General features: G+C 40.8%; 1 protein-coding gene across 1 annotated transcript in view; it reads right to left on the bottom strand.

Annotated features, from left to right (window-relative positions):
• INO80 (INO80 complex ATPase subunit) overlaps positions 1-12,823 on the bottom strand; it is a 69,855-nt gene extending 57,032 nt beyond the window's left edge. Inside the window, exons 1-5 of the mRNA XM_069784435.1 lie at positions 12,681-12,823; positions 3,648-3,833; positions 2,605-2,771; positions 2,452-2,519; positions 820-981 (exon numbers count right to left, since the gene is read on the bottom strand). Of these exons, the coding sequence (XP_069640536.1) occupies positions 820-981; positions 2,452-2,519; positions 2,605-2,771; positions 3,648-3,790 (540 nt within the window). The 5' untranslated portion in view covers positions 3,791-3,833; positions 12,681-12,823. The remainder of the gene's footprint in view (positions 1-819; positions 982-2,451; positions 2,520-2,604; positions 2,772-3,647; positions 3,834-12,680) is intronic.

Here is a 12,823-nt window from a genome sequence, read left to right as displayed (position 1 = left end):
ATATGAAACAAGAAGACAAATTTTAATTTCAGACACATCCTCTGATAGCAGAATAGGATGACTTCATCTGATACTACTTTCTGGTGCAATTCAAAACAGCCATGAAAATAATTTCTGCAAAAGCCCTTATAATTTGAAGAAATATTAGAATCAAAACAGTCATAGAATTTGGCCTAATATTAAGAAAAATGCAGCAGACTACTTTCTTATAAGAAGGGAAAAAAGAGAGTATGAGAAGAAAACCCAGAATAAAAAAGAAAGGCAAGAAAGAAAAAAAGAAAATCAAGTAAAACCCCAAAGAATGACAGAAAACAATAAGGAAGAAAACTAGGAGCTCCCTTTCAAGAAGGTAAACATCGCCTTACTACTCATCACCTCAATGATGATGCAAGTATACTGCTTTAGGTTTAAATATACAATTTTAGTCTTGAACAGTAGCTACTACCTCTATTAGAATTTAACCCACAGCACCTCAGTTTTCATATATCTTATGCAAATCTTGCATTCTAGCACCCTATATTTGCTCTAGTGACTGGGACAGAGTGCTGTGGAAGCTATATATAACACGTGCCGGTACTAGCTACATAAATTATTCACAGATTCTCGGCATAAAGCATCAACAGCTTTTCAGGCTGTATGTAATTAATTAAATAAACCTTGTCTGAAACTGATGTTAGATTGTTCTAGTCTACGAAACAACAGCATATTTTCCAGTCCACAAAATATTATGGGTTTTGATAAAAATGTAAGAGCAGTTAAGATAATGCAGTTAAAGGAAAGAATAAAAATCAAGGAAATATACAACTTCTGGACTTTTACCTCTTTGTCTTTGCTATATTTACTTTGATGCAGTTTCTTATATTTGTGTAATCGCAGCATATTGTGAAGTTCCTCCCTTGAAAGAGAAAATTCTTCTTCCTCCTCTCCATCCTCATCGCTTGGTGAATCTGTGTCACTGGAGTCATCACTCAGAAGGATACTCTAACAAGAATAAATGAAAACTAATTTAACAATCACAAGTCCCTGTACCGAGTTGTTTATTTATGCAAAGCACTCTTGAGCCTTTACCTAATAAAGGGCTGCGGGTCTGGCCCAACAACAATACTTAGCATTTACAAACTGTCTTCCATCTGAAATGCCTCAAATAGAAAATAGTTTTCTGAGCTACAGTGCTGTGTAGCAGTGAATACGATACACATTTTATGATGTGGGGCGAGGCAGTTTTCTGTTAGTTTGGCGATGTTAAGTAATTTTAGAACCCACTTCTGTCTGTGGTCTCAGAAAAGCAGCAGTGAGAAAATCCAGGATACCAGTAGGGGCATTTTGTGATGTATGGTTGCAGGTGCTTTCCTACCCCATTTGTAGTTTGTCCTGCTATTCTACCACTTCCACCTGCATCAGTTGCAGCAGCTTTGGGTCTTATCTGACCTCTTGGCAACTGTTTTTGCTAACTAAGGCTACAGTACAATGAAAATGCAAAGATGGCATAAAGCCACCATTCCAACTCTCTCCTTTCATCCTTATTTGGACCTTGTACTGAGTTCATCTTAGAAACAAATTTTCAGCCGAGTCCCAAACGTCCATTTAATATATTGCATAACACATAATGTTAATTTGGACAGTGTACTAAAATTACTTCAAGTTTCTGAACGTATACTCACTGTGAAATTTAACTAAAATGCTGCTGCTCACCAAAACTGAAATGCGTACTGTCCATTTTGCTACACAATGAAAATGAGAGCCTCAAATCTACAGAGACTATAATTCTATTTTGTTCTACGCAAAGTCTAATACAACATTCATTATCAACTATCACATACTCTTCTTTCTTTGCATTTCCAAGATGAGAAGCCTCTGTAGAATGTATTTTTTGCTTTGGTAAGTGTTTTTCCTTAATGTAAAAAAAACCCAACCAAACCACCCGAATAATATTCCATTCCTTTCTTCTTAGCAAGGGACGCTAGCTCCAGTTAGTTCAAAAAAAACCAACAGTGCAGCAAACAACAAGCCAATATAGAACAAGACTAAGGAATTCATTTGGAGCCCTCTTTTCAGCAACACAAGATACTACACCTCTATACCACCTTATGCCTCTATTTCAGTGAGACTTTTGCATCAACTAATTTGCATCACATGATTTAGGGCAGCTCTTAAAACACATTAGTCTAGCTTTCTGAGCTCTCAGTAGTATATATAAAGTAAAATTAAATGGATTACTGAGATGAGAACAAACTTAATGCAAACTTACTGTATTTGGAAATTGTATTTGTAATTTGTGATAATGCTCTGACCAGTGCTCAACTTACTTTCTTGTTGCTGCCTGCTTTTTTACATGTTTCTATAATCTACATCAGGTGACAAGATGGAATGACTCACCACTGTCTACAGGGTGTTGACTGGAACTCTACTCACAGACTTCATAATAGCTGTACTTCTTTCCAATATTCTTACCTTCAACCACTTTCTGCTTTTCTTCAGCTTGGAAAAGTTATACAAGCTCCCTTTTTCAGACTTTGGTTCTGTTTAGGGGAAAAAAAAAAAAAACATCTTAAGAAATAATGCTTTTCGCAAAGAAAGCAGAGATTCGACCTAGTGCATGCCTACCTGGCTGCAGTACTCCATTCAGGGAATGTGTGTTCAGCATCCCAGAATTCCCTGCTCCAGAAGACTCCCCAAGCAAAGAGTTTGGAGGCTCTTCCTTAATTTGCATCAGGGGATCCCCAGACTGAGGCAGCAAAGGATTGTCATCCAATCCATCTTCACTTTCATCACTGCAAGAAGATAGGTAATATGATGACAATGAAAGGAAATATTCAAATGAGGAGATGCCCATGCAACTTTCTTACATGTGGCCATTTATCTAAAGGTTTGAGAATTGAGACAGCTTCAGATGTAATTTTACATATTTGAAATATTGCTGTTAATAATTTCCTATTAACCCCTCAGCAGTAATCATCAGACCAGCCTGGCTATGCTATCAACCTACACCTTCAGTCTTTAACCAGGTATCTAATTTGAGGCACATGAACTAAGCAAGAAACTAATATCAAGTCAAGCCAAAGCACAATATTGTCATCCTCAGCACTACTGTACATGTGAGAAATAAAAAGCTATACTTTTTCTACTCCTTGTGTGGATCTTACTACATGCTTGTTAATATACCTTTATCTATTACCCATACAGTTTTCAGTTCTGTAACTCTACAATTCCAAAACACTGATGAAATTAAATGTAAATTGTTTTGGGACAGAAATGTGCCTTGATGACTCACTTCTCATTGCTACAACTAACCTACTTATAAATTTTGTGTCGGATGGCAATCTTTGCATTTCACTTATGCCTAACAGGCCATGTGCCTGAAAAATCGACTTAGTGCTGCTTCATCCTACTTTTTGCAGACAAAGAAAGTTTTGGTCACTCAGCTATGAAAAAGAGCTTTAAAACTTCGTGCTAATTTGTACGTGGGCTGGCAACACACTGAGTTATCAGTGTGAGCTAAGAGAAGCACAGTCCAAAATCTTTAAAGGAGAGTTTATAATGAACAAGTCACTACTAAATCCTTAATATGGTGTTGCCTGGGAAAAAAATAATGAAAATGCTTATCTTTCCTTGGTATTCCTAAGGGAAAATGGAAAAGGTTTTGGTACCTTGATATAGTCCTGTTAAAGATGGCAGATGTCTGTCGTAAAAACTGATCCAGTCGCAGAGCTTTCTCCAGATATTGCAAGTAAAGGGGTTTTGCCAGCTCTGAGCAGCTGCCATCCTCCCTGGCACCCAGCTCTGAGGCCATAGAACAAACTTCTCCTCATGCACAGGTGCCTCTGAACACACAGCTGTCAAGAAGAAACAACAGTCATCACCACCACCACCTCTGAAAGGAACGAACATGGTGAGCAGGCAAATCTACTGCACGCAACACCAAACGCTAATATTTCACAGAACACATAACCAAGGTTGTTCTTGGCAAAAAGCTTAGGTTGCAGTTAATAGATATATTAAACAAACAAACAGAAATTCACATTAAACTTTCCACCACGACATTACCACAGCCAAAACCTAGATTCTTAATTTTGTTTTATGACTTCGTGGATGCCATTTGATAGGAATGAGCACTGCACTGACCTAGTATGATAATCCAAGTGGTGACATAAAAATGCAAAGTACAACGAAGCCAGTCCTTGAACATTTAAAGTAAACTTTCATCACTATGAAAGATAACATGCTTAACTCTGGACAGAGGGCAGACGTGCATCATGAAAGCTGAATGAAAGCAATTAAATTATTATTCTTAAGTTGAATCATATATATAAACTTACTCCAAAAAGGAAGACCTACTGAAAATACTGTTCTTCTGTTGTTTTTACCATTCAGTTCACAGCTGCAGTCTAAAGAATACTTGCAAGACACTTCCTTTACTTTAAAGCCAAGCTACTCTTAAAATACTCAGAACATAGCTGTTACCTGTTGACAAACAAGCTACAAATACTTGACCAAAAAAAATTCTGTTCTAAAATTCAACTGTTATCTTTATTAAAGTAACACATAACTAGCAATTTATTACATACTTTTTATCTTTACAAATTTAGAACATACTCTAGCTTTATGTTTTTTCAACTAGTAAAAATAGCCTGCCAGATTTTCATTTTTTGTTTTCAGGATTTTAGATTCTTTAAAAAACAAACACATCCTCCCTGCAATATTTGCATAATACATACTTTAGAAACAAAGCTATCGAAACATTTTATTGTTTTGTCAACTGCAGTTCTATTTTCCTTCAACTACAAAAGATGTCATAACAACTGTAACAGTAATAGCTCTGTCAACTGGAATTTTCTTTGATGACACAAGATGCCATCATTGTTATAATAATAGTGAGAAAGATAATTTTAAATTATTTCCAAAGTCACAGTTGGCGCTATATAAACGAAATTGCTGTCAATACCCTAAGTATGGTAATATTTACTAATAAATAAATGCCTTAAGCTTTTGCTTCTGGTGGACAACAAAAAAAAAACCAGTCAGCTTTTCTAAGACTTTGAATAATTTGTTCTTCTGAAGATTCTTCTGGTTTCTATCACTTCTTAAAGATACTACAAAACCTGAAGCAAACTTCACATTAATTTACTGCAAAATATTTGTTCAATTATCAAAATGTAAATGACTAAATTGTTTTAAGCTTATGTAAGCGAAAACACAGATTGAGTTTCTGATCTTCAAATCATTCTCTTCATGTATACAGTCCGAAAACCAGCACCTAAATTTTTCCAAGTCTTTTATCCTCAAAAATTACAGAACAGATCCAGAACTTCTCAAGTTACAAAAAACTATGATAAGCAATTACCACCTTGCGACTAATGGCTGTGGTTGAACAAGAGCAAATTTTATTATTTCTTAATGAACACCTAGCCTTGAGTTAACATCTTTACCCATACAGAATAAAAAACAGCATGCCAGAACTTGTTAGACAGGCTAACGGCCCTCATTTAAAAATTATTTTTAGACTGAAGCGATCTAGGTTCAGCTTTCTGTATGCTAGATTTTCATACACCTGACAGCAACGAAATGATTGACGTCTGTTACCAAATACCCCTTTCCAGAAGAAGTTAAGAGACAGAACAAAGCACCTGAAAGCTTTCCCTGTAAAGGTATTAAGATTCATGTTTTCCAAGAAACTTTCATCTACATATGTCATATTGCTTAACAGCCATCTGAAAAAACACATCCTAAAATAAAAAACTGTCTTCCAAGAGACAGGGCCATGAAGAAAGTAAAGAGTTTAGAAAACAAGAGGAAACATGAACCTTGTGTCTCTGATGGAAGAAATCATTTAGGATGGTATAGAAAAGGACACCAAGAAGGTGAAAGTGGTTTTCCTTCAGATCACCAATAAAAATTATATATATTATAGGAGCAAGATTCAATCCCTCATATCATACCAGAAAAAGTACGGTGATCCCTTTTATCACTCCATTTCAAAATGTATCCGTGTCCTGGTTTCAGCTAGGATAAAGTTAATTTTCTTTCTAGTAGGTGGCATAGTGTTATGTTTTGGGTTTAGTATGAGAATAATGTTGATATCACACTGACGTTTTCAGTTGTTGCTAAGTAGTGCTTAGACTAAGTCAAGGGTTTTTCAGCTTCTCATGCCCAGCCAGCAAGAAGACTGGAAGGGCACAAGAAATTGGGAGGGGACACAGCCAGGACAGCTGACCCAAATTGGCCAAAGGGATATTCCATACCATGTGATGTCATGTCCCATATATAAACGGGGGGAGTTGGCCGGGGAGGGATCGCTGCTCGGGAACTAACTGGGCATCGGTCAGCAAGTGGTGAGCAATTGCATTGTGCATCACTTGTTTGGTATATTCCAATTCTTTTATTATCATTATTGTCATTTTATTACTGTTACTATTATCACTATTATTTTCTTCCTTTCTGTCCTATTAAACTGTCTTTATCTCAACCCACATGTTTTACCTTTTTTCACTGATTCTCTCCCTCATCCCACTGGGGGGGGGGGGGGGGGGGGAAGTGAGTGAGCAGCTGTGTGCTGCTTAGTTGCTGGCTGGGGTTAAACCATGACAATCCATCAAGAAGAACACGTGTTATATTAACATCCTATTATTTTACTTTCCCAGCCAAAATGTCACATGCAACCATTAATTATTTTACTCAGAACCACAAGGCGTCTTTCACCTGGCTGCTCTTTGCAGAAAACCTCTTTCCCAAAACTCAACATTTAGTGGCATTGCCTGTCCTTGAGGCACTGCAGGAAAGAAAAATGCCCAAAGGGGCACAAAGCCCACAGGACTTTATTTGAATTCACCACCTCCGAGAAAACTAACAAACCAAATGTACTCTTTTGCACCCCAATGAGCCTTGTCCTCACAAAACTATACAAGCCTAACAGCAAAACAAAGGGAAAGAATTAAGATAGATTTGAGGTGAAGTTTTTAATTGCAGGACAGCAAACAGGCCAGAGACAAAACAAACACAATCATATTCCTGATCTAAAATGAGTAACTAGATGCTTTTCTAGCTGCCCAGACACATTTGCCAAAGCGCTGGTCTACGTGGATCCACCGGACTGGATCAGCGCCTCTGCTCCACACAGGCTGTGGTGCTCATCCGGCTCCACGCTCATACAGCTTAGGAGATAACCCAGCAGGAGAGTATTTCTTTACTTGTAAGATATAAATACCCCTATGAAAAGAAGATGATATCAGATGTTTTTAGTGATTAGAAAACAAAGATACTTTCTCAGGAGTGGCTCATTGCTACTGCACAGTGTTCCCACGCAAATATGAAAGCAAGTGAGAATGCCCTCTCTCTGCAATGACCACAGTAACTGCAGAGTAGGTTTCATTCCATACTTTAACACATTAAATCCTCTTGTTGTGTACACTATGCTAAGCATGTACACTTACATGCCAAGTACCTGTCTCATCTGTACTTTTTTCAGATACCCATGTTCTTAAATATTACTTGCCAGATCAGGAAACCTTACATTTCTGCATTTAATATAGTCCTCCTTTTGCTGACATAAGTACTCTGCATTTCACCCGTATCAAGACATGCTTTTTGCTTGTCTTCCTATTTTAACTGTCCCACGAGGCTCCTGTACATACAAAGTTAGTCACTCTTGTCCTCAAAAGAGCTACTCGTCTGTACCCCGCCTACCGACTAAACAGATAAGCACAGGAGAGCTTAACAATATTCTTATATGTATTAACAACGCCCACGACACATGTAATAAGTGTTACACAGGCATACTGAATAGCAAATAGCTCAGCCATTGAATTCAGCCTTTCATTTATTTATATGCTAACAGTCACACAGTGCTTCTCTGCTGATCAAAGTAATAATACGGGAAGCTAATTGACAGATACTTCTTTATTCTCTGTTCTTTTATTCCCACTCTAGGTCTTAAGAAACAGAGATTTCCAATGGCAAAAACTGCTTGAATACTGAAGTGAGAGAAGATGGGAACAAACAAGTGAGAGGTGCACAACAGCCTTATCCACTACATTAGGCACCAGTGTTCAGACATCACCCAGACATTGCTTCAGTGGATTTACATGGTGATGACACTCATTCTACTTCTCTTTGCCATTTTTGAAACAAATATATCCTTTTGCCTGCTCAGTTTAAGGAATATTGCAGAAATATAGATTTTTGAAATGTTTTCATTACTGATGGTAACATTTAGGTAAATACTCATATGTTACAGGCAGTAAAAGGACTGGATGCTGCACAGTAATCCTTCTGCCATCACGACTTCCTTACTGATACACACCAATTTTATGTTAAGTTTCAGTACCGAATTCAGTAGTTAAATTTTCTTTCTCCCTTCATCTCCCCTAGAGTTGTAACAGTTTAGAAAATCAGAATTTGGAAATAAATAGCTGCTGCACTGCCTGGCTGGCACTTTGAATCCTCCAACATTCTTACTTAATCAGAAGCTCACACTGAAACCATCTAATTGTATCATGTGGCTCTTTAAATTATTAAAAGCACAGGTAAAATATCATCAGCAGGATCTGAGTTTAGTTTTTTATATATATATATAAACACCAACTTCATACAAATAAAAAAATATATATGTTTATGAAGGTTAAGTGATCTAAGTTCAGTTCTGAAGAAGCCTTCCTTATCCTGTTTTAAATCACACTGCTTAGTTCAGTGTTAATGTAGATGTGGGGTTTCTTCACTCACTCTGTTTTTTCAAGTCTGCCCACTATAACGTCTAGTCAGTAAGTAAACAGCCAGTTTGGAGAAGAATCCTCCAAGGACGTCCTCAGAGAGCAGTTATGTTCTGTAACAAGGTTTCTAAGTTTTATACCCACCAACCCACACCAACCAAACAGCAAACGCACTGCTCGCATGAAGCAGCTTAGCCTTTAAAGTAGATTCTCCCAGTTTAAACAAATATCCACTGCCTATTTCTGAATGAAGTCCAAGTAGTTTTTGCTACTGATACCAATTTAAAGCAGAAGCCCCATAAGCAGCAAGCGCGCGGTTTGGCACTTGTGCCTAGCTGCAAGCTAGAAAGGATTTGCTTTGTACAGCTGTTTGAAATAGTACATTTTCCTCCAGGAGTTTCTTGCTCCCCCCTCCCTCCCTTCAGTTTCTGGCATCTCTACACCTCAAGCAAGACCCAAAGGATCACGTTTTCTTCTCTTTATGCCTAACACTAATATCAAACATCATAGTAAATAATAACAACTGCACTTCTAGCTGAGGGCACATACCCAAACACAAGCTGCCACAGAGGTAAAAGGCACAACATAGCAGCTAATCCACAGTACCTCTTCTTAGCCCATGACAGATGCAAGGCAAATCACAGAGGTAAAACTGATTCAGCCTTGCCTGGCACACACTAAGTGCATGTATATTAAGCATTACCAGCTGGCAGGTGAGCACACTTATTTGTTCAAATATTTCAGCCCTTACAAAAGCAGAGTTTCTTAGCTCTCCTTGGTCCAACTGGTATAAGCACACTGACAAAACATTCAAGTGGACAAAAGAACGAAATCCCTGTTGACACACAGAAAGTACGTATTCCTCATATCTCCATTTACAGCATTAAAAAGTTTCATCCATAAAGCAGGTTTAAAAACTGGGAGCAAGAATACAACCTTCTATGCTTAGTTCCCTCACAATTTAACCATTTTCTGGGTTTTTTTTCCACACATGGGTCTTTTTGTGTTTTGCATTTTGACACCAACTTATTGTGAGAGATTTTCCAAACTCATACGAACACCCAAGATACTTTTCTTTCTTGAAGTAATTTACAATTGAGACATACAACTCTCACCAGAATAGCACGACACTACGAATTTCCTGTAGTAACATCTCCAGAATAATCCCTGACACAAACAGACATATCCACACAGAAGAATAAGTCGAGATCTATATGGAAAACTTACATTAATACAGTAGTATCAATTAGCTATATTTTTTTCAGATTTCTTTATAAGCATATAATCTTCAATACAAACAATTCTGGTGGCCTAAAAAACCTGAAGAGGTATTTTGCTCGGAGGAGAATTACACACTCTTCTTTCCCCTCTCACATTTTAGCTTGCTTTGATAAATGTATAGTTACACTGACAATCATTTTCCAGAGTACACTATAAGCCAGGTTTCAAACCAAAACATAATGCCCATATAGTCTTTTTTATAGCAGTGTCTTAAATATAACTTTGATACATAAGAGATTATTGCTTTAAAAAAAAGCAGATAGGAGGATATTTCATATGAACCTCAAGCCCTCAGTCTCCACTAAACTCAAGCTGAATGAATAAAAGACATGTACATACAACTGAAGTGTGAGTTCACACCATTTCAGTTTGAAATTAAAAACAAGCCATTTTAATTGCTTTTCTGAGTAATGAAATCTAGTTAAAACTAGATACTGTCCTATATACAGTACTTTACCATTGTGCTTTTGTGGTAAGGTTTTATATTGTTTTCCAAGGAATGAGACAGCATTTCATTGATCTCTATTCCACCTTTTAATTGCTTTTAAATACAGGGAAGAAGAGCCAGTGGGGCACAGGCTCTGAATTTTCTAATTGCCAAAATAAGAGTCACAGATAGGGGCCTAACTGATTATTAAAAAAAAAAAACCAAAAAGGCGCTATACAACTCTACACAAATTTAGCAGAAGCATATACATAAACAACAGAACACCTTAAAACATACCAAACACAAAAGTTGGCATGTCACAGCTCTGCTTCCATGTTTAAACTAGCAGAAAAATGACTAGCCAAAAAAGAAACCTAACTATTTAACTTTTCAATTAGAGTAAGTTTTGTCCCAAAGGGGCAGTTAACAGTATTTATGAAGACCTCTGACAATGCATCCACACTTTCCGCTCTACGTAACAGCACTGTTACCCTCACACACTGCCATTGCTTCACTCCTCTCTCTGTGTACACAAAATACAAACTGCATGGATGTTTTCGGTTTTGTTTGGTTTTTACTCCCTCCACCCCAGACCACGAGAAGGGAACTATGTCCAAGAAAACTCTAAGAGGACCATTTTCTTCTTGCCATCTAAAACAATCCCTAGCATGTAATTTAGCTTGTCAAATAGCATGCTTATTACAGAATTTAGAGTTTATTACGTTATATCCAAATGGAAAAAAACTTGCTTATTTGAACAGTCAAGAAATGCAAGGCAGTATTTTAAGCAACTTAAACGTGTGTGAGAGATGGACTGGAAGCGAATTACAGGGAATATCCTCAAACACTGGGAAAAGGTTCAAGCTACAGTCCTATTTCTTGTACTTTTCCCCTCACTATCTTGCCAGCCTCTGGATATCGAGACATACTCTTATATGTCTGCATTACCAACAACACAAATACCTACTTTCTGATTCATGTAAATTAAAAAAAGATTAATGCCGGCCACATGGAGGCATATCAGATGTGCTGTAGAAATCCATACAGTAGATTTGTTCATATGAGAGAAAACTAAAATTCTAATAATGCACATAAAGCTATTTCACTACAAAAAAAGGAACTTGACTTGCACCATTTTCTTCATGCCGGGAAGAAAATAATCTAAAGGAATTTATTGTTGCCCTCTACAACACTGAAGGGAGGGAAACTTACCACACAGGATGAGCAACAGGGCAACAAAAAGAACGTGTAACGCTAGATGATACCCGTCGCCACAGAAATCGTGTTAGGCTACGTGCTTGCGGTGAACCGGGATCAGACCTTATACCACGGCTTTACACCGGTGTTCACACAAGCCTAAGCCCGAAGTGTGTTTTCACGCCCAACGCTTTTCGCCAACGACCCCGGTTCGGCCCGCAGCACCGTCCTGCGGGTGCCGGCGGCTGCTCAGGCAGCGCTTCAGGCGACGCCGGGCCTTCGCCAAGGCGGGCACGGCCAGGAGGAAGCTCGCCCTGAGGAGAAGTCTCCCCGTTCTCACAGCCGCGTTGCATCACGCGGACGGTACGGTACGGCACGGTACGCCCGGAGACCGCCCTTCCCTCAGCGGCCGGGGGCAGTCACAGGCCCAACGCCCCGCTCTGACACATCTCCCGCCCCCCCCCCAGGGACTAGAAACCCCCGCGGCGCCGCCCACGGCAGGACGGACGGGGACGGTCCCGCTCCCAGGCCCGACCCGCAGCAAGCGCCTGCGCTCCCCGTCAGGCGGCGCTGGCGGCGGCTCCCGCCCGGCCCCTCCCGCGCTGCGCGGCGGCACCCACCCCCCCCCGCCTTCCCCCCCCCCCCCCGCGCACGCGCTCCCGCCCCCCGCGCGCACGTGCGCCCGCAGGTGCACGGCGGCAGCGTCCGTCTGCCCCCCCCCCCACTACCACCACCCCCCCCCCCCCCCCGGCCCGGTTCGGTCTGGTCCGCCGCCGCGGACGCTCCCCCACTGTCCCGTCCTTCCCCGCCCCCAGCGTGTGAGCGGGGGACCCGGCGGTTGCTGCGCCGGTCTATCGGGGCGCATCCGGCGGGCAGGGCGGGGAAGGGGCCTGTCCCTTTAAGAAGAGGCCCGGCTGCTGCGGCCGCCGCTTCAAGCGGGGTGGGGTGGCGGTGGTGGGGAGGGGGGGGGGGCGGCTGGGGGTGAAGCCGCGGCCTGCCCGGGCGGAGCCCCGCTACCGCCTGTCGTAGCCCCCGGCCCGGCGTGTCCTTGCTCGGTCGCCGCGGTGGCTCACCTGGGGAGCGGGCCCGGCTCCGGCGCGGCGGCGGCGGCGGCGGGGGGGGGCTGGGGGTGTCTCCTGGGCTCGCTCCCCCGCTCGCTCCACCCGGCCTCTCGCCCCGCGTTGCCGGGGCTGGCGCTGCCCGTGTCCTGCCGCGG

This window comes from Haliaeetus albicilla, chromosome 5 (assembly GCF_947461875.1).
Source record: "Haliaeetus albicilla chromosome 5, bHalAlb1.1, whole genome shotgun sequence".
Lineage (NCBI taxonomy): Eukaryota > Metazoa > Chordata > Aves > Accipitriformes > Accipitridae > Haliaeetus > Haliaeetus albicilla.
This window is presented reverse-complemented; position numbering and strand designations above follow the sequence as displayed.